Source organism: Nuphar pumila, chromosome 11, assembly GCF_984573655.1.
Source record: "Nuphar pumila chromosome 11, dmNupPumi1.hap1.1, whole genome shotgun sequence".
NCBI classification, from domain to species: Eukaryota; Viridiplantae; Streptophyta; class Magnoliopsida; order Nymphaeales; family Nymphaeaceae; genus Nuphar; species Nuphar pumila.
In genome coordinates this window covers 48,171,641-48,193,881 of record NC_143259.1, presented here as the reverse complement: position 1 = coordinate 48,193,881, position 22,241 = coordinate 48,171,641, and the positions used below count along the sequence as shown (strand labels likewise).

At 37.7% G+C, this 22,241-nt stretch overlaps 1 protein-coding gene and 1 pseudogene across 2 annotated transcripts; both read right to left on the bottom strand.

Annotated features, from left to right (window-relative positions):
• Window positions 1-4,623: 4,623 nt before the first annotated feature.
• LOC149822345 (uncharacterized) lies at window positions 4,624-5,958 on the bottom strand (annotated as a pseudogene). The gene is made up of 2 exons (XR_016426205.1): window positions 5,905-5,958; window positions 4,624-5,226 (listed from the first exon to the last, which is right to left on the bottom strand). The product of XR_016426205.1 is annotated as an uncharacterized LOC149822345 (transcript).
• A 13,874-nt stretch (window positions 5,959-19,832) lies between these two features.
• Window positions 19,833-21,124, bottom strand: LOC149822344 (uncharacterized). Its single transcript, XM_089980266.1, has 2 exons — window positions 20,966-21,124; window positions 19,833-20,087 (listed from the first exon to the last, which is right to left on the bottom strand). The coding sequence occupies exons 1-2, from the start codon at window positions 21,122-21,124 to the stop codon at window positions 19,833-19,835; spliced, it is 414 nt and encodes a 137-aa protein (XP_089836392.1).
• Window positions 21,125-22,241: the final 1,117 nt, after the last annotated feature.

Genomic DNA, 22,241 nt, shown 5'->3' with positions numbered 1-22,241 from the left:
GATTCTGGTGGACCTCCATACAGGTGCTACATGTGATTCAAAATGAGCCTTTGTATCATGTTGTTGTTGTATATCCTCATCAACAACCAGATCTAGTTGATATTGATATTCATGGACTGGACTTTCTCTTACATTACTCAAAAAAACAATGATAGAGAAAATTGGGTCTTTATCCTTAGCAGGTGTGAAACCTGAATCCTGCATTTCCTCAAAATCAATATTTTAAGATGCATCTATCCCAACAGAACCATTTTCAAGAAATCTTACTTTATCTGTTTCCACTATCTGTGGTGTATAAGATGTACAATAAAACCTAAAGCCTTTCGATCTTTCTAGATAACCAATGAAAAAACCACTAGTTGTTCTAGGATCAAAAGCTTTTATATGTGGGTTATACAATTTAGCGTCTATTGGACATCCCCATATGCGTATATATGATAAAAAAAGTTTTCTACCTGTCCATAACTCATAAGGAGTCTTTTGAACAACCTTCGTAGGAACCTTATTCAGAATATGCATTGTTGTCTTAAAAGTTTCACCCCACAAGGTCAAAGGAAGGTTTGAGTGATTCAACATCGCTCAAACCATTTCTTTAAGCGTACGATTTCTTCTTTCAGCTACACCATTCTGGTAAGCACTACCAGGCATGGTAAACTGATGTACAATGCCTTCCTCTTTTAGAAACCATGCTAATGGACTTTCCTTTTATTTCATATCAATGAAACGACCATAATATTCGCCATCTCTATCAGACCTGACAACCTTAATAACTTCACCGATTTGTTTCTCTACTTCTTTCTTGAAGTCCTTAAAAACCTGAAAGACCTCTGATTTATCCTTATGAGAGGCCATATGTGCACTTGACACCCTCTCACCCTTCAATCTCTCCTCTTTCTCAACACACTTGACCAAGAAGTCATTAAAAGATCACTCATCATTATGTGTGTTGTAGAAGATTTTAAATGGTCCATACTCAGTAGGTAACGAGGTTAGAATCAGATGGACTAAGAGGGAGTCAGAGATGGCAAACTTCATGTCATTCAGTTGAGTCACAATATTCCTCATTTCAGATGTGACTGTCACCAACATATTTCATAGACATTAATTTGGACATGAGCGTATTGGCCCTTGCCTTATTAGAAGTGACAAACTAAGCCTCAATGACTCCCAAAAATTCCTTCACTGTCCCATAGTGAGGAATTGCACCTCGAATATTCTTAGTCACCCGAGATTGCAAAAGCAATAGGCTAAGTCTGTTCGAGCGCTCCCACTTCTCAGAGGTAGTCTTCTGATCGACTGTACTCTGCTCTATAAGAGTAGAAGGTTCATCAATTATAAGGGCCAGATCTAAATCCATATAGCCCAAAGTAAATAATACGATTTCTTTCCAATCAAAAAAATATGACTCGTCTAAAATGGGGATATTACTAGAACCGTCGATAAAGAAAGAACCTGATAAAACAAGGAACAAAAACGGAAAGACAATACTATTATTGCTCAGACAAGACTCGTGATGAAAAGGTAAAATTGAGACACTTTATTTTCACATTTTTTGAGACAAGCTTAGTTGAGCCATTATCGTTCCACTTTGGTGAAAATGACAATACTCATAGTTGCTCAGTCTCTTCATATCTCAAGGAATTGACTTCAGTTGGTGAGACTAGCAGATTATGTAACCAGAGGCAATTTAGCATTGTACCTTTGGGTACGAACATGCTTCATGGGCTGAAATACACATCTACTATCACACTCTGTGTAAATTTGGAACACAACGACCTACCTTTGGGTAGAATCGATGTTTCATAAATTCACATACAATCATAATAACGAATCTTAATATAGTCCAAAAGAATCCTTAATTATCACGACTATGACATAATATAAGTTCATGCTTTAACTAATATACATAAACTAATTGTCATGAATTTAGTTACAATTCATGCTCAAAACTATCATGCACAACTTAACCAACACAAAATACATGAATTAACATGCATAAGTCATGCATTATACACATTATAAAGCATGAAAAATAACAAAAGCATGCTCATATGGGTAAAACCCAGAGTCCTCAAGTAGGAACCGGTCTGAAAACACCATGAACCGGTCTGAAACCGCCCCGAACCGGTCATCAGAGGGTCCGAACCAGTTTTAAACCTTATGAACTGATAATAAATATGAACAAAAGTTCATAAAACCCTATAACCGTATGCCAAAATCTCTGTATCTTCATAGATCCATGATAACAGGGTCTTAGCATCTCAGAACCGATGAAAAACTGGACAAAATTGGTCAAAACGGCTCTGAACCGGTCCCGAAAAGGACCGGATCAGGTTCCTGATCCGGTTTAGTCCAAATAGTGTTTAGATCCTGCTTAACATGGATCAGACCCGGTTCAAATGGGATTCAGGTCTGACCCGACCCATACTTGATACGGGCCAGACCTGATCCGAAACAGACCCGAATTAGACCCGGTCTGAAACGGTCCCGGATCGGACCTGACTCATAATGGACCTGGGTCAAACCCGGTCCTAAATGGACCTGGACCCAACCTGATCCAAGAGGGACCCAGATCTTTCCGGATTAGACCCAAACCCAAAACCATTATGGGTCTGGGTCAGATCCAAGAATAAACAAAGGACCCAATGTTGGCGAATCCTGCGAAACAAAATGCAGGAAGCGTACCTGAATTCGTCATGGATTGCAACTGTGTGTAGAAAATTCGACGTTCTCCTCAGCCGGTCGACGCCCACAATGAGCCCAGACCTTAGGTCGACGGTGAGCAGGACCCTTCCACGATATCAGAATGTGGAATTGTTTTGGCAGGATAATTATTATGAATAACTCATCATCTTCGTAGCTTCCTAACCCTTTTATATAATGGGAGAATAAGGCAGTTACGTGGGAGAATAAGGCAGTTACGTGAATGTGGTCTCTCCACCTTCACGTAATTCCCACCCACTAACCCCATTATGTGGCCACTAATGTGACCCACTAATGGCTGTCAAACCGGGTCACATTGTGGGTTGGACCCTTAACCCATAATGTCAAACACATAGAGCCCACCCATGCTTAGGGCTGAGGCCTTATAGAAGGATTTATGATGGGTGTTCCTATCTAGAAAAAGTAACCTGTTTGGTTGCAGATTATCCAACCTTTGCTCACTCACAAAACAAGTTGGAGAGTTGAGATTGCCAGTAGACCTTGATTATCCAACCTTTGCATTTTTCCAATTATTATTGATTACAAAACATCTTCTAGTTTAATATATAACAATATTTTCTTATTGAAAATATTATTAAAACTTGGCCAAAAAGTTTAAAAGCAGTATTTGCCACAGGGCACGTCACAGGATGGCCTAATGACACGTCTTTAAATATATATTACATATTGCCAAATACAGCCTGCGGGTATTAGAGCCACTAATGAGAATCATTCTCACCATTTAGAGAACCATGCTCATTCGCCCCCACTTTTTAGATGCGTGAGAAAAGGGGCAATGAGATTTGAGAGTTTGAACCACATTTTGGGGCCGATTTTACTCACTTTGCATGTGATACAACATCACATTGCCCACCATGTGATATCACATGAGATGTTGAAAAAGGAAAATTGTTCTTGTTGTATGGTCAATTTCTCCAAGTAGGCCTCCTATCTGCTAAATAGTGCAAGTTATTTTATCACTTGAATTTACAATAGGTTAGCACTACCAACATTGAGCCCCTCTGGCAAAATTTGAAATTGAGGTTAATATATCCTATTAATTTCTTTGCTTCTTAAAGAGAGGAGGTATAATTAGGCTTTGATTCTTGAGTTTTCAAAGTTTTCATAGAATAAGGTAGTCCTAGCACAGACTTCTATTATATAAGTCCCTATTTTAAAGCCCTTGATCTGGCAATAGGCGGATTCAACTCCCATTCTGGTCGATTGGTATTTGCGAATAGACCCAACCAACTAATCAACGCCAGAATCACGATGACACCTAGAGCCAGAAAAATATGAACAACATCGTAGAGTTAAATTTGGAAATTACAGGGAAAATAGTCAGGAGCAGGTTTTGGAGTTTTAGAAAGTGATCTAGTTACAGACTAGACTATACCTCTCACTGTTAGCAGAAGCTCAAGTGCTAATAAGAATATTGGAATTTACTAACATGAATGTACTTATCTTCGTCCAAGAAGCGTGATTGGATGTGTCTGCAATCAGAATTTCATGAATCAAGCTATCAGATAGACAAGAGTTGGTTCCATTGATTATCTGCATCTCCAGCAACTTCACTACATTGATAAGGCTGAATTCTTAAATTCAACCTTTTCATCTAAATGGGCGTTTTGCAGTTATTTGGTCTGAGATAGGGTTTGCAGTCCTAATTGAGATGGGATTTCAATTCTTCTTCAGTTCAAAGAAAGGATTAAGAGAAATCAACAAATGACCACACTACAGCATGAAATTGATTGATGGTCACCACAATGATACGTTTCAACTTATCCCACTTTTCTAGATAAGTGGATGTATCTAAAGTTCTAAACATGAGAGTGTTTCGAGTGCCACAATTTATTTAAATGTGATAAACAGGTACATTGAACTGGGTAGAGTTACATGACATCCAAGTGTTACCTCAAAATGCAAACATGGATTGAAAGCCATAGACATCTTATAACTAAAAGACAACAAAGACTAATGTACCCAAAAAAGTCCTAAAGAATTCAAATTTTGCATATAATTTCAACTAAATTCATTTGGAACTATGAAGAAAGAGATTATGTACACAATAATGAAGGTTTCTCCCTCATAGGTAGCATGACTTACTCATACATGGTTCTTAAGGAAGTTCCTCCTAGCTAGAAATCTTGAAATTGGGGGAGTAAGAGCAAGGGTGATCGGCGCTCGAACTGGGAACAGGGCCTTGTTGCGAGTGCCCCGCCAGTCGATGCAGCCAATTCAGCTGTTCGATTCTTCTCTTTATTTGACATGGAGGCGGGTGGATCCTCAATGATGAACTCATCACTGTGGACCCTTTCCTTGTCGTCCTGGTGATGGGAATCCTGACGGGCGATGCCAGGGAGCCCAGCCCTTTCAAACATGGACTCAACGTCGACATTGTTCTTGATGGCAACATAAAGGCCTGTGATGGAGGCTGCTGAGACCGAGAGATGGACGCCTATCGCTACCTTACCGTACTTCTTCATGAGCTCTCGGAGACGACCTCCAAAAGACATTGTTTACCTGAGAGCACCACTCAAACAAGAGGAGCAGAGGATGAGAAAAGAGGTGGTGCAAAACAACCCATCCCCCAACTTTGCTCGAGAACAAAACAGCTTTTGTTACAAAACTTCACCCAGTTTTATGGGAGCATTTTCCTTTCCTTAATACAAATCAAATATGTAAGATTATTTTCCTTGCTGTAAATCTCGTAAAAGAGGACTTCTAATCAAGAGATTACTCGGTAAGTCCATTTGAAAGTGGGAAAAAAGCAAAAAAATTCTATGCAAAATACGAAAAGCAGAACCTTCTTTGTTTCTTCCAAACAAGTAAAATGTTCATACAAAAATCTACATTCGTTTGTATGACTTGCACATGAAAGTATTCTACATCTAAATAGGTGGAGAAAATTTTCTCCCATGTGATAGGAAGATCCAAATTTTCCGTGAAATTTTTTACCACTTCCAAACATAAAGTACTATTCGGAAGTGGGGGAAAGAGTGGGAAAATTTGGTAGATTCACCAGCTGTGCCTATGAAAGGTTTTTAGACCCAAGAAGGTGGGAAGACGGTGATAAAAAATTTTCTATATCCGTATATCCAACGCATTTCGTAAATACCCAAATTCTAAGAAAAATCTTACTTCTTCCAAATGAGACGAAAATGCTAAAGAGGAATGAGCCAGAAAGGGGGCACAACTCACACCTAAGGATGGCAGTGGACAGGGGGGAACGGAGATCCGTCTGAAACTGTCCCGTTTGAGGCAGGAATGGAGGACAAGAAACTGAGAATAGACTAGAGATAGAGGTAAAAATCAAAACTCGTGCAAGGATGAGGACGGAGATGGACCTACTCTTGTCCCCGTCCTGTTGCCGACCCATTAATGAAATTATTAATATATCTTTATTATATTATTAAATAATATTTAAGTCTTATATATATATATATATTTCTAACCTTAAAAACGAGTCCCAGATAAAGACTCTAAAAAATAACTATTTAAATCTTGTAAGGGTGGGACGAAAGACATGAAACGAAGAATGAACCGAGAATGGAGGTAAAAATGAAAAACAGTCACGGGTATGAACCCAGGATGACGGCAAAGACGAACGGGTATGAAGCACAGTTTTTTTTTTTGCCTTTTTCCCTTAGCTAAATCAAATATAAAAAACACAAAGAAATATGTCTTGAGATAGAAACCTCTGCTGTTATTCAAGCTACAAAATTCCCTAGTACAATTGTTGATCCACGTTTCAACAATGAAGCGATAACACTTTCTTAGATAACAAGCTAAAAAATCAGTTCTTGTACCCTTATAAAAGAAGTGGGTTATGAATAAAATTGCCCAAACAGAACAAACAAACTGCCTTTTCCATTTGAAAAATCACGAGCCGATAGTCATTGTTTACAATGATTTTCTTTCTTTTTTAATCCAGTAATGCCATGTAGAATAGCCAGGCATAAAAACATACAGAGTACAGCAAAGTAGCTGCAATCACAATTAGAACACTGTTGGGTTGGGTACCGGGTCCGCCCATGATGGGCGAGATCCGAACCCGGCCCACCACTTAAGGAGGGGACGGTTTTAGAAACCGACTCCCCCTTCTTTTTTTGGGCTCTCTCTCATTTTTGAATGCACAGAAGAAAAAAAGAGAGGAAAACAGAAGATAGAGAATGGCTGTGCACATTGGCTGTGAATGTACACAGTGATTGAATGTGCACAGTGTAAGAAAGAAGAAGAAAGGGGTGATAGTGAATCAGTGGGCATTTGGTCTGTGGATAATCGTTCTCTCCAAGTGAGAGCACGAACTCGTTGAGCAAAGCAAGCATCAAAGATCCTCATTTCCACTTCCGCAATAACCATAAGAAGGTATGTATCGAAATCTCTACATTGGTATCAGAGCAACGGGTTTTAGATGCTCATTTTTTTGCTTGCGAATATTTTTTTTGTTGATTCATGGCCGGAACAAAAGAGGCATGGGCTGGGCATGAGCCAACCCAACATGATGGGTCTGACCTGCAGCCAGAAGGGCTGCTAAAACTCATGCCTTGGCCCTGCAGCACAAGCCACAGACCTACCCAGGACCTGTGGCAGCAATGGCCGGATTTTTTTTTGCTCCCAGCCTGCGGCATATGCCGCAGGCTCAGTCCGGCCTGACCCGGCCCTGTGGCACAGGCCGCCGCAGGATTGTTTGCTCCTGGCCCTGCGGCATAGGCCGCCGGCTTAGCCCGGCCTAACCGGTCCTGCGGTACAGGCCGCAGGCCGAGACCCAGCCCTACGACATAGGCCGCGGGCAAAGCCCGGCCAGAACCCGTTCCTGCAGCATAGGCTGCAGGCTTAGCTCAGCCTGACCCGTTCCTGCAGCATAGGCTGCAGGCTTAGCTCAACCTGACCCAGCCCTGCAGCATAGGCTGCAGGCTTAGCTCAGCCTGACCCAGCCCTGTGGCATAGGCTGCAGGCTTAGCTCTTGGCCCTGCAGCACAGGCCGTGGGCCGAGTTCATAGAACTGCGGCACAGGCTGAGAAATTTTTTGGCTAAACCCTGGTAGGGCCAGGGTCCTTGTGGGTCGAGGCATTTTAGCTAATGGTTGGAGCCACGAATGAGTCGGGCATTCATGAATACATTTTTTTATTATTTATTATATATTTTATTCATGTATGTGAATGAATATGATATAATCATATTGATTATACGATGAATTTTTAAGTACTTTGGAAGTACTTATTCTATGAATTAATATCTTATTCAAACAGTCATAATACAGTTTAGATGAATATAATTATCTTAGGGAAAGTGGGAGATGATTGTGAACGTAGTGATCTTTCGATTCCACACCCTATAAAAAATTATATGTTATCTAATCGTGTGATTATAACTGATATAGATGTGCTAATGATTAGATCATAACATGCTTGAATAACATTTTTTGCACATTGTTTTATTCTTATCTAAAAGGACATGGCTGCACCAAGTAAATCAATAATGGACTTGGCACGTATTGAAAAACTGAATGGTGATAATTATGATATATGGCATAGAAAGATTCAGTTTACACTGGAGGAGGCTGAGGCCTTGGAGGCTCTCAACCATACTGTGGAACGACCTGAAATTGGTACTGGGGCACAATCTCGTAAGGATATGGAAACCTATGAGAAATGGAAGCGCATGAATACTGTTGCGCGTGTCACCATGCTATGTTCTATGCAGGATGACATCATGTGCCAATTTGAGCATTATAAGACTGCTCAACAGATGTGGATGGCCCTTAAAGATAAGTTTGGGGGAACATCAGCCACAAAACTAAGGAGGCTGACCATCAGGTTCGATTCATACAGAAAGTTCCCTCAGCACACCATGAGCCAACATCTCAGGGAGATGGCAAACATGATTAGAGAGCTCAATAGTGCAGGGCATACCCTTACAGATGAACAACAGGTCCAGGCTGTGATTCGTTCTCTGCCACACAGTTGGAAACATATAAAAATTAATATGACTCATAACGAAAGTATTAAGACTTTCGATGATATCGCCCGTCATGTAGAACTGGAAAATGATCGCCTTGAAGCGACTCAATAATCTGGCATGAGGGCATATGTGGCAGAAAGTTCGAAAAAGCAAAAATCTTTTAAGAAGAAATTCTATGGACCAAGAAGGTTCAAGAAGGGTAATAAGAAGGGACAAGACAAAGAGCAAGAAAAGAAGCCTTATCAACGCTATGGGAAGCGTGGAAGTAAGAAAAAATAAGGCAAATGCAAAATGCTTTAAGTGTGGCAATTTGGGTCACTATACTCGTGAATGTCATGAGCAGGAGAAGGTACATTCTCTTATGACTCCTGTTTTTTGTACAAATGTTTGTAGTTGTGCACTAATTATTGAATCTAATCCTATGTGGATTGTAGACTCAGGAGCCACTGACCATGTGACCAAAGACCGCACAAACTTTGTCGAATATAGGAAGATGCCATCTGGTTCGAAGTGGTTGTTCCTGGGGAATAACACTAGAGCAGAAGTCAAAGGAATCGGGACTTGCAAATTGGATTTGCGAGGAAGACGATCTCTATTATTATATGATGTTCTGCATGTTCCAGAGATTCGACGAAATTTAATTTCAGTTTCTGCTTTGTCTATGTTAAACTATAAACTTGTGTTTGGGGATGTCAATGTTGACATCATTTGTGGACAAACTTCAGTTGCTTCTGGTTTCTTGATGAATGGTTTTTATGTGTTGGACACAGAACTTATTAATTTGAATGTTAATGATGAATGTTTTTCACTTGTTTCAACTGCTAATAATATGGATGTGGATGTTTCTGTATGACATGCTCGGCTTGGACATATAGGGCAAAAGAGAATGGATAGGCTCGCACGAGAGGGTCTTTTGGGATCCCATGCGAATATTGAAATGCCTATATGTGAGCATTGTCTTGCTGGAAAAGCAACTCGATTACCTTTTGGAAAGGCAATTAGAGCAACCTATCCTCTTCAATTAATTCATTCAGATATATGCGGGCCAATGAATGTGGCAACGAGGCATGGAGCTTCATATTTCATCACTTTTATTGATGATTATACACGATTCAGCCATGTGTATTCAATTACGCATAAATCTGAAGCATTGGATTGCTTTAGATCTTTTATGAACATGGTAGAGAATCAACTTGATCGTAGGATCAAGGCTTTGAGAACAGATCGTGGACGTGAATATTTATCTGAACAATTCAAGGGATTGTGTGATGATAAAGGGATAGATAGACAATTAACTACTCCTCGAACTCCGCAATAAAATGGTGTTGCAGAAAGGAGGAATAGAACCCTCTTAGAGATGGTCAGGTCCATGATGGCGCAGGCAAATTTACCTATTTCCTTTTGGGGTGATTGCTTATTAACTGCCGCTCATGTATTAAATCGTGTACCATCTAAATCTATTTCTTCAACTTCCTATGAATTGTGGAAAGGCAGAAAGCCAGAATTGGCTTATCTCAGACCCTGGGGGTCTGCTGCATATGTCCATAATCTTTCCCATCAATATGGAAAATTGGGTCCTAGGGGAAAGAAGTGTATCTTTATAAGATACTGTGAACATTCAAAAGGATATGTATTCTTAGGAGAGAATACTGATGGGAGTATTTCTGAAATAGATTCTAGAGATGCCACATTTATTGAAAGTGAATTTCCTAAAAGGGGAGAGATAGAGCGTCACTTCCAGTTTTATGAATTGGATGATGAAGATCAATCTAAAGAGATTGATCATCATGTTTTAGAGACACAAGAGGATGTGTCTATACCACTATTGGATAGTGGGAGTAACACTCAAGTGGATATTGATTTTGATGAAGATCTGACAACTCGAAAGAGTCTGAGGAAGAGAATTCCTCGTCGGAGATTCCAAATCAAAGGGGAAGCCTTTGTGGTTTTGCCCCAAGATGATAATATACCTAAGAGTGTTAGAGATGCTCTATCTTGTCCTAAAAGGAATGAATGACACAAGGCAATGGAAGAGGAAATGAAATCCATGGCATCCAACGAGGTCTGGGATCTTGTTAATCTTCCAAAAGGAAAAACAACCTATTGGGAGCAAATGGGTTCTCAATACTAAAAGAAATGCTGATGGATCTATCGAGCGATATAAAGCTCGTTTGGTTGCTAAAGGATACACACAGATGGCAGGGATAGACTATGATGAAACATTCTCACCTGTGGTCAAATTGACCTCTATTCGCCTTTTGTTAGCCATAGTGTCACATATGGATTTAGAATTACATCAGATGGACGTTAAAACTGCATTCCTTAATGGAAAACTGGATGAAGAAATATATATGGAACAACCCGAGGGGTTTGTTACTGCTGGTTTTGAGCGCAAAGTGTGCAAGCTCAAACGATCCATTTATGGATTAAAGCAGTCATCCAGACAGTGGTATTTAAGGTTTCATGAAACTATCATGAGCAATAACTTTGCTATGATCGATGAGGACCACTGTGTTTATCTTAAGCGTCAAGGTCCAAAATTTGTGATTCTAACTCTATATGTGGATGATATTTTATTGGCTAGTAATCATTTGGAGTTTCTAAAAACCATTAAAGAATGGTTGTCCATTCATTTTGAAATGAAAGACATGGGTGAAGCATGCTTTATGCTGGGCATAGAGATAAAAAGAGACCGTTCAAAAAGACTTCTTTCTCTTTCACAAGAGTCATATATAAAGAAGGTCTTAGAACAATTTCATATGCAAGATAGTAAACCCATAGATACTCCTGTTGCAAAAGGGAATGATTTAAGTCTTAAGATGTGTCCAAAGGAATCTAAAGAAATAGAAGCTATGTCCAAAGTCCCTTACTCCAGTGCAGTAGGCAGCCTTATGTACCTTATGATGTGCACCCGACCTGACATATGCTATGCAGTAGGGTTGGTGAGTAGATATCAAGTTAATCCAGGACAAGACCATTGGAAGGCTGTCAAGAGGATTATGAGATATCTTAAAGGCACATCGGATTCAGTTCTTTGTTACCATGGTGGTAACATGCGTGTGGTAGGCTATACTGACGCAGATTGGGGTGGGGACCCTGATGAGCGTAAGTCTACGTCTGGCTATGTGTTCTTGATGAACAATGGAGCTATATCTTGGTGTAGCAAGAAGCATACATGTGTAGCCTTGTCCACAATGGAAGCTGAATTTGTTGCAGGATCGTTCGCAGTGCAGGAATGTGTTTGGTTAAGGAGATTCATCAAACATTTGGGACTCTCTTCTGAAGCAAAACTGCCAGTGACTTTATTTTGTGATAATCAAGCGGCAATTGCGTTTGCTAAGGATCCCAAGTTTCACAATAGAACCAAACATATTGATACGAGATGCAAGTATATGCGCGATATTGTATCTAAAGGCAAGGTTGCCTTGGCATATGTTAATACCCAAGATATGTTGGCAGATCCCTTTACTAAGCCAATCAATAGGGATTCTTATGTTAAACATGTAAAATCTATGGGTATTTGTAAGATTTGATATGCTAATGTTATTCATATTTTTCTTTCTATGATCATTGTATAGCATGTTGCACATCTATATGAGTATGCTACCAGGTTTGAGATAAATCTTCTCACATGGATTTATCGCCTCAGACGCTGCTTGTGGGCGGGCTGAGATGAGATGTAACAAAATCCAGGATTGCTGAATTAAGAAGCATGTCGGATTTTGGGGATATCATGTGATTATAACTCAAAAGAGTGGGAGTACAATGAGTTATGATATCCGCCATATATACGTATATGGGATGCATCGCCCTAACCGGGTTAGGATGAGGTCTTGTGTATATTTAACTATATGGAGAGACCGACCTTAATATCTAAATATCAAGGGTAACGTGGTTGACAAGATCTGAGGACTTGGATAGACATTGCATGGGAATGTGCATCCTGAAGAACTCAAGTTAGTTTCTCGGGGAGGAACTGAACTAATAAAAATCTGTACGGCAAAGAATTTATGGTGTATGCATACACTCACTGGAGTGAGAAAGTCTTGCCGTAATACATGAGTCATACCATGTATGTCACACCATGACTATAAGTCGACCATAAAAGGAAATGAAGAATGATCCCTACTTCTTCATTGTGTGAGTCCTTAATATATATATAGATATATATATATATATATTTTGATGTCCTTATTGACTTTTAACCTTATTTTAAGGAGAAAGATGAGTATTGCTACTTTAGCATGTTGCTTAAGGCCATGTATGATTCGGTCTAAAAGAACATGTCTGGGAAAACAACTTATCTTGATTCAAAGAATAAGAGTTGGAAAGGAAGATCATTTGACATTTTCAGATTATGCACATGTTAAAAGCTAGCTTATTTTTCCGCATCCTGGGGATGTTTATGAGTTTATGATGAAACATGTGGCATAATGAAAGGCCTTGTCTAGCATAGCTTAGCACTATAATATGTGCAGAGGGATTCAGTATGCTAGAATATGAAAAATGTATTTGATCTAGGACACAGTGAGCTTCTTACTTGGCTTGTGCAGGTATACCTTGTGTTATCTTATTGTTTGCAGGTTTAGACTATTATGTTACACTAACCGGTACATAATATGTCTCCACTCTTTAAGCTCACGGGTCGCACGGTCCATTTGCCAGTATGAATACCTGATGTTATTCACCATATGAACACCTTTGGTGTTCTTTCTTCTTATATCTCTTCCCATTATGTACGAGTGGGAGAATGTTGGGTTGGGTACCGGGTCCGCCCATGATGGGCGAAATCCGAACCCGGCCCACCACTTAAGGAGGGGACGGTTTTAGAAACCGACTCCCCCTTCTTTTTTTGGGCTCTCTCTCATTTTTGAATGCACAGAAGAAAGAAAGAGAGGAAAACAGGAGATAGAGAATGGCTGTGCACATTGGCTGTGAATGTACACAGTGATTGAATGTGCACAGTGTAAGAAAGAAGAAGAAAGGGGTGATAGTGAATCAGTGGGCATTTGGTCTGTGGATAATCGTTCTCTCCAAGTGAGAGCACGAACTCGTTGAGCAAAGCAAGCATCAAAGATCCTCATTTCCACTTCCGCAATAACCATAAGAAGGTATGTATCGAAATCTCTACAAACACCCAAATAATTGAAAATAAAAACGATATCATAGAACTACAGTCTTGAACTATAGAATTGTACAGAGATGGAATCATGGAAGCATGCACATGTGTGTAAAGGGAGAGGAAGGTAGATAATACATATAAAGTTACATGGAGAAACTTCATTTCCAACACCTGATTATGAAAACGAGGTGGAACACTTAAAAGTACAGAAAAAACTTGTTTTTAAACAAAAAATGGAATTTTTGGAAAACGTAAGAAAATGCAACATATGCACATGCTATATTGATTTTCAATTTCTGTCTTGCATGCTTAAATCAATATGAATATATGTTTTGAAATCTCATTCCAAAACATACCAAAATCAAAGGAATTCAACCTAATTCCAGACATAATTTTCCATACATGCATACATGAACCTAGGAATTCCGAAGAAATAAAATCACACATTATATATATATATATATATATAAAATTTATTAATGGCTAAAAAAATGCCAAACAACATGGATTCACAACAACAACAAATTCTAATCAAACCCACTCAAATGTGTGTCTATCACATGCCACTAACACTAAAGGGGGTTGGGTACCTACCTTGGTTTACAAAAATTGACAAGAACAAACCATAATGCAATGAATCTATGGCCCCTAGCATGCGTCCTCCGCAGTTCGTCTTCCTCCTTGAGGATGCCCAAATAGAAAGAAAATAGCAATCAGACATAAAAACATAAAAGAAAGGAAGAGGGTGAAGAAGAACAAGAAGGGAGGGGTCAACCTACCTTGGTCGGTCCTCCATTCGTTGCTCTCTTCAGCAGGGATCGCCATCCAAATAGCTAAATCGAAAATGGGGGAAAGAGTGGCTTCCACGATGGTGGTTGCGCACCACTACCGGCTTCTATGGAGAAGAGGAAGAGAGAAGAACGGTAAAGGAGAAGTGAGCTTGAGAGAGAATTGGGAAAAGTTAGGGCAAAAACTAAAGAGAGAGAATGTTGGAGGGTTTAAATAGTAAAGTTCATGCATTCATAATTCTCAAAATATGCACAAGCATGATATTACAATTTCAGGCATGCACAATTGTAATATAATTTAAATCAAGACATTTAACCATATGGACATAAATAAAAGTACAAAAAAGTAAAGTGAGGATGTAATTTAAGTTTCACTTGATTACCAAAAAGCCTATCGAGTATGCGTAGGCCCTCTACGAAACAAACTAGACTACTTAGGAGTTTATTATGTTATGTATTTTAATTTTTTGAGTATCTGTCTAAGTTGTCTCATCAGGAGCGGAGTCAGACCGTGAGATATAACGACGTACTTCGAGAGAATCTGTCTGGGAGAATGGCTTCGTGTTATACAGTGATCATGACTACATACTTCTGCAGAAGGCCCAAGCATGTGCCCACATAGGACAAAAGAAGCAAACCTGGGCCCCATAAATTTTCTAGGCTGGGGGGCCATCAAGGCATTGCCCCTCGCAGCATAACAAGAAAGAAAAGGCCTAGAGAGTTTCATACTGCCTACCCCCTCTAAGGTAGATCAAGGACCATTCTGGTTCAGCATTCTTCGGTAACAACATACTTGAAATCCTTTTGAGGGTTATCTTATTAATTAAGCTACAAGTAAATGCATCTACCATTTACGCTAGTGTATTGTCATCTCATTGTTCTATCTTTGGAACCTTAAATTAGTATTTTATTGAGCACCCAAATGCTCATGCACCCCTGTGGGATTTTTATCACCCTACATGCATTTCACAAATACTGCATCTCAAAGCATTACATGTATTCTCATAAACAATGAATCATGTCAACATGGTATTCAACAATTTATTCATACAGTATCATATAATTTCAATAAATATAAATTAGCATGCATCATTATCACAAATATAAATCATTCAATGAACCACAATTCTAAACCACTGTCAAGTTATTTAAGTCTCGTGACTAGAGTAGCTCGCACCACATAACCAAAACATGTTTTGCCAAATCACAATATAATTAACATGTCCATATTCATATTTTACAAGCTTTGCAAATAAGATCATGATCGTTCTCGATTTTATCATGAAAATAAATACAGATCTTATCATGAATGGATTAGATCATGAGTATTAAATAAAATTCATGTAGGAGCCTATTTCTTCGAAACAAGGTATCCTTATACCAAAACCATAACTTACCGATTATGATCACTCACCTATATCTCTATCATAAATATTTATATCAGATCTAATATAATTCAAAACTGAATTTGTGAAATAAAAAAAATATCAAAACATAATTAGAGCCACGAAACCCGACTTTCTCGATAAAAGCTCTTATAAACCCTTATCGAGCAAATTGATATAACTCTGATTAATGTATTAATTTTTTAGTACTTCAAATGATATTAGATTTGATTAAAATATCCATTATAACAGATTGAATCAACAAGTTTATTAGAACTAATCCATAACAAAAAATACACAAGTCGATTTTCTCAATTCAAGCTCCCATAAGCCTGAATCGAAAGGCTTATATGCTTTTAATTATGTTTAGTTGTAGCCGTGCTTACTCAAGGTAAATACACAATTTAATTCAGTTCATGTTGTACATAACTTAGAAAAATCACATCTTAATAACATATGCATTTATAAGAATCAAATTTCAAGAAAGAGCCTAAAACCCTGAATCACTTACTGAGAAATTAGGGTTTTGATTCTCTTAAATAAAACCATTCAATTTTCATTTAATCAAGTATGATTTCAGTTATTTAACAAGCTAAACATGCTGAACACAATCATATAAATGAAAATAATTTTCTTTGGAATCAATCAACACAGTTAATTTGCATAACAATCAAGTTTTGACAATATCTTTCAACTACAACTTGCACAAATTCGAATTCAGTTCTTTCTCAGTGTTTGGCTCTTCGTTTATGATTCAATAATGTGTCTTAACACTGATAATATACATAATATAACAGAAAAACAGTAAAAGAATAAGATCCAAGCATGTTACTATCTAATAACCAATATAAGTCGTTAGGAAAATTCGGATCCCTGATAACCCATTTTTACAAAATCTATCAAAAATTGCATATTGTATATAAAATAATTATATATTTAGTGTATCTTCCTTTACTTATCAAGAATACACAATAAACCGATCTTAAAAATAATAAGTAAAAATAATAATTAAAAATCTTTTACTGAATCCTTTTCTGATAGAATTTTAATCCAAAATCTGTAAACTATAGAATTGTTATCATATTAATGATTTTCTTGAAATTTATTGAATTTTTTTTTGACAAAAATCTTTTTACACAGTCTTTTACTGTATGTTAGACTTCACCCAAAAGTTTTATAAAATATTCAGAGTGATTTTTGTTGATCTTTCATACCTTTCAAAAGTGATAGGTCGAAACAGTCCGGTAACCAGAGCTTGAAATGAGAGCTCTGTTAGGATGAATGTTTCTTCCTTAATACCAATCCAAATCAGGTAAAACAAGATACTAAAATCAATCCCAAGATATGTAGATTAACCTAGTATTTATATTTATATTTTTAGAACTGATATTCTAGGAGATACTGAATTATTTCAGAAACTGGTCAAGAATAATATATCAATCATCTCAAACTAAGGTTTTTCAGAAAACATTTTTACTAAAAATCTTCTTGAGACCATAAAACCTTTGAAATCTTAGTATTTTAGATTTAACCAGATTTAATAAGGGTTAACTTATGAATATCACCAAAAATAAAATACATTATGACTTAATCTAACCCGAATCAATAAAGAACCTTATTTAGACATGCTTTTTAAAATCATTTTGATAAAAAAACCATGATTCATACTTTGTAAATCTAAATAACAATTTCTTCATAAAAGATGTGTATAACCGATCTAAAAATGCGAATACACCTCTAAAATAGTATATTATATATATATATATATATATATATATATATATATATATATATATATATATATATATATATATATATATATATGCATGCTTGGTGTATGTACAAAGCATCTACTACGTAAATCTTACCCGAAAATTGATAGATCCACTAAACTAAAAGAAAATCAAGTAGACCAATCTTTACACCACCACCACCAAAGGTTTTCTAGGTTTAATGGCTGCTCACCACAACTCCATACCTTCTAGACGTTTTTAGGGAATAAGGAAGAAGAAGAACAAAAAGAAAAAGGAAAGAGAGAAGGAAAGAGAAAATTTTCTTTCTTCTTTTTTTTTTTATAAAAAAATTAGGAGTGTGTGGGAGGGGGTATAAATAACCCTCTCACCCAGCCCTAGTCCTAAGAGGTTAAAGACTCTTCCCTCCAAAATTGTGTGGAAAGGGGAGGAGTCCTAGCTGAGAAAAAACTCTATCTTCTAGAGTCTTCCTCAATTGTTATTTGATTTTTCTCAGAATTCTATTTGGTTAGGATTCTTTAGTTTGACTATTCTACATCTAACCACTAACAAATCCAACTAATTTCATCTATTCACGAGGTGTGGGACATCCCACCATCTTTATTTTTTAATTAATTATTTAATTTAATTTTCTTATTAAAATCTTAATTATCTCTTTTATTTATTTATTTATTTATCTAAATTAAAACTAGATAGGATTTTAATCCATATGGACTATGGGATCCAAATGGGGGTCCTATCCATTACCATGATATCCAATTAGTATTTTAAACTGGATCCAATCCAAATGTCACCTCAGATCAATATTGGATTCAAAAGTTAGGATTTGGATCCAAATCTAAAATTACACTTTCTCATTTACTCCACATACTTTAACTTTTATAATTATTCTTGCAATATTTTTTATAACTTGAGATGAGAATTCATAATTAATTAAAATCAAGAAAATCAAGAATTTACACTACAAATTCACCAATAATTCATCATTTATTCATTTTAATCACCAAAGAAAAATCTTGGGTTTTACACACGCACCTCAATATCCTCAAACTAAATCACGCGAGATGAATCACTAATGTATTTCTTTAGCATCGAGACATGAAATACATTATGAACTGACAAAAAATATGATGGTAATACCACTCAATAAGCTGAAGCATCAATTCTCTTCAAAACCTCAAAAGGTCCAACTTACCTAGGGCTCAACTTTTCCTTCCTCCCAAAATGAAAAACATTGCGAGTGAGGGAGATCCTCACAAAGATGTGATCTCTCACCTCAAAAACCAGATCTCTATGCTTCTTGTCAACATAACTTTTCTGCTTGCTCTGATCTGTCAACAACTTTTGATGAATCATTTGTACCTAATCCAAGTAATGCTGAATAATCTCTGGCAAATTTAGGGATCACTCATCAACTTCACTCTGACAATTCGGTGATCAACAATGCCTCTTGTACAAAGCCTCATACGGAGTCATCTGAATACTGACATAGTAGATATTGTTATATGCAAATTATGCTAGCTTAACATGCTTGTCCTACTTTTTTGACCACTTCAAAACACATGCATGAAGCATATCCTTCAAGTCTGAATAGTCTTCCCTAACTGATCATCTGTTTGAGGATGAAAAGTTATACTAAACTTCAGCTTCGTACCAAGCGCACTCTGCAACTGTTTTCAAAATTGCAAAGTGAAGCGAGGATCATGAGCCAATACTATAGATCGAGAAATGCCATAAAGATTAACTATCTCATTAATATACAAATCAACCAAACTCTTCAAAGATTTGCTCTTATTGATCGACAAGAAATGAGCTAACTTCGTCAACCTGTCCATAATCACCCATATCGAATCGTTATTTCTGTGGGTTCTCTGCATACCAATGATAAAATCTATGGTGATGTCATCTCACTTCCACTATAGAATATCCAAAGGCTGCAAAAGACCTCCAGGTCTTTTATGCTCTATTTTCACCTGTTGGCAGGTGAGACATCTCATCACAAAGTTGGCTACATCCTTCTTATACCATTTCACCAAAAAATCCTTTAAAGATTCGTAAACATCTTGGTACACTCAGGATGAATAGAGTACTTCGATCAATGCACTTTTGCCAAAATTTCTTATCTTAAGGTAGGATCATTAGGAACCCACAATCTCTGCAAAAAGAGAACAACACCTTCATTGCTGCATGAATAACGAGGATCAACCTTATCGGTCTCTACTATGAACTTCTCATAATTAGGATTCGCTTTCTGGGCAAGAGCAATCTTGTCCAAAATCTCTAGCTTAGCGATCGGATTCAAGCACAAAATCTGGTCTGAACTCTCGCGCAAAGCTGTCAATCCATAAAACTCTGCAAAAGATCTCAATCTTGGCTAATCAAGTAAGAAATTGAACTTTTTGCTTAATACATCAATAACAACATTGGCTTTTCCTATATGGTACAATATAGAGAAATCGTAATACTTCAAAAACTCAAGCCACCTCCTATGCCTCAAATTTAGCTCTTTTGCGAAAAGATGAATTTGAGACTCTTATAGTCAGAGAAAACCTCAAAAGTCTCATCATACAGATAATGTCTCTATAGATTCAATGCAAAAATAACTACAACTAGCTCTAAGTCATGTGTTGGATAATTACGCTCATAGGTCCTCAATTGTCTTGAGGCATAAGCGATTAACCTACCATGTTGCATTAACACGTATCTCAAACCAATACCTGAAGCATCGCTATATACAATAAAGCCTCCTGAACCACTAGGTAAGGCTAATATTGGGGTTGAAGTCAGCTTCTCCTTGAGGATCCTGAAACTCTCGTCACACTGTAAAATCCACACATACTTGGCTCCCTTCCTCAATAGCTTCATCATTAGGGCTGCTATTTTGGAGAAGTTCTGAATGAATCACTTATAATAGCCTGCTAAACCCAAGAATCTATGAACTTTTGTGACACTTTTTGATGGTTCCCAAGCCATCACTACTTTCACCTTTGCTGAATCCACTTCGATACTATTGTCAAAAATAACGTGGCCCAAAATATCACTCTATCGAGCCAAAACTTACACTTTGAGAACTTAGCATAAAGCCTAATCTATAACAACGTCTCCTACACAATATGAAGATAAACTTGGTGTTGATCTATATAATCAAAATATATCAAAATATCATCAATAAATACGATCATGAACTGATCCAAGTATTGACGAAAAACATGATTTATCAAATCCATAAAAATTGCCAGATCATTTGTTAACCTGAATGATATCACTAAGAACTCGTAATGCCCAAATTGAGTATGATGTTGTCTTCAGCATATCCTTCGCTCTGATCCTCAATTGATGATATTGAGTCCTCAAGTCTATCTTCGAGAACACCTTGGCGGTCTTGAGTTGGTCAAATAGATCCTCGATCATCGACAACAAGTATGTGTTTTTAATCATTACTTTATTAAGCATCCTACAGTCGATGTATAATCGCAAAGATTTATCCATCTTTTGATGAACATGATAGGAGCTCCCTACGACAAAACACTTGATCGAATAAAACCTTGCTCCAACAACTCTTTAAATTGCTTCTTTAGCTCTTCTAGCTCTGCTGGTACCATATGATTTGTTGCTTTGGATACAAGAGTTGTACCAGGCACCAAGTCGATAAAAAACTCTATGTTGCTCGGTGGCGATAAACCAAGCAAGTCTTTGGGAAACATGTTTGTAAACTCACGAATAACCTCCACATTGTAGATTGATTCTTTCTCATGGTTCAAAGCAACCACACTAGTGAGGAACATTTAACCTCCAGAATGCATGAACCTCAAACCTTTCAATAAAGAGATGACCCTCCTGTCACTGGAAGGTCAAACAACACAAAACTCCACTATAGGCTGATCACGTCTCTCCAATAGAACTCTGTGCCCATGGCACTTTAAACTAGTAAAGTGCTTGCAAAGCCAATCCATCCTAAGAATGACATCAAAGCCCTTCATCTCAAGAAGGATAAGGTTCACTGGAAACATTTGACCTTCTATTGAAACTGCAATTCTGGAGAGATGCAACACACATTACGTCTTTGCTTCTAAAGGTATGGTTAGTGTCACACAGCTATCCATCTCGAATGCTGGAGTGTCCAACAACTGAGCGAACACCTTTGACATAAAAGAATGTGTCACACCAGAATCAAATAAAACACGAATAGAAAAGTCAGCAATGTCCAAAGTACCTTCAATAACTTAATGACTCATGCCTGCCTCATATGTTGTAGTTGCATACACACGGCCTACGGCCCTCTTTTAGTGATGGGACAACTAGGATTGCTAGTGTAGGGGAGTCTACTAAAGTTAAATATGTTACGACATCGATCACTGTTGCAAAGGCTTGGGAGTAGCCAACCTCCACGGACAAAACCTGATATAGTGGCCCTTCTGGCCACAATGTAAGCACACGCCTATCTCTCTAGGACACGGTTGTCCTGCATGGTTCTACTGGCACCTCTCAGTAGACTTTCTTTACTGTCTCTACTACTGTTGCCTGCCCC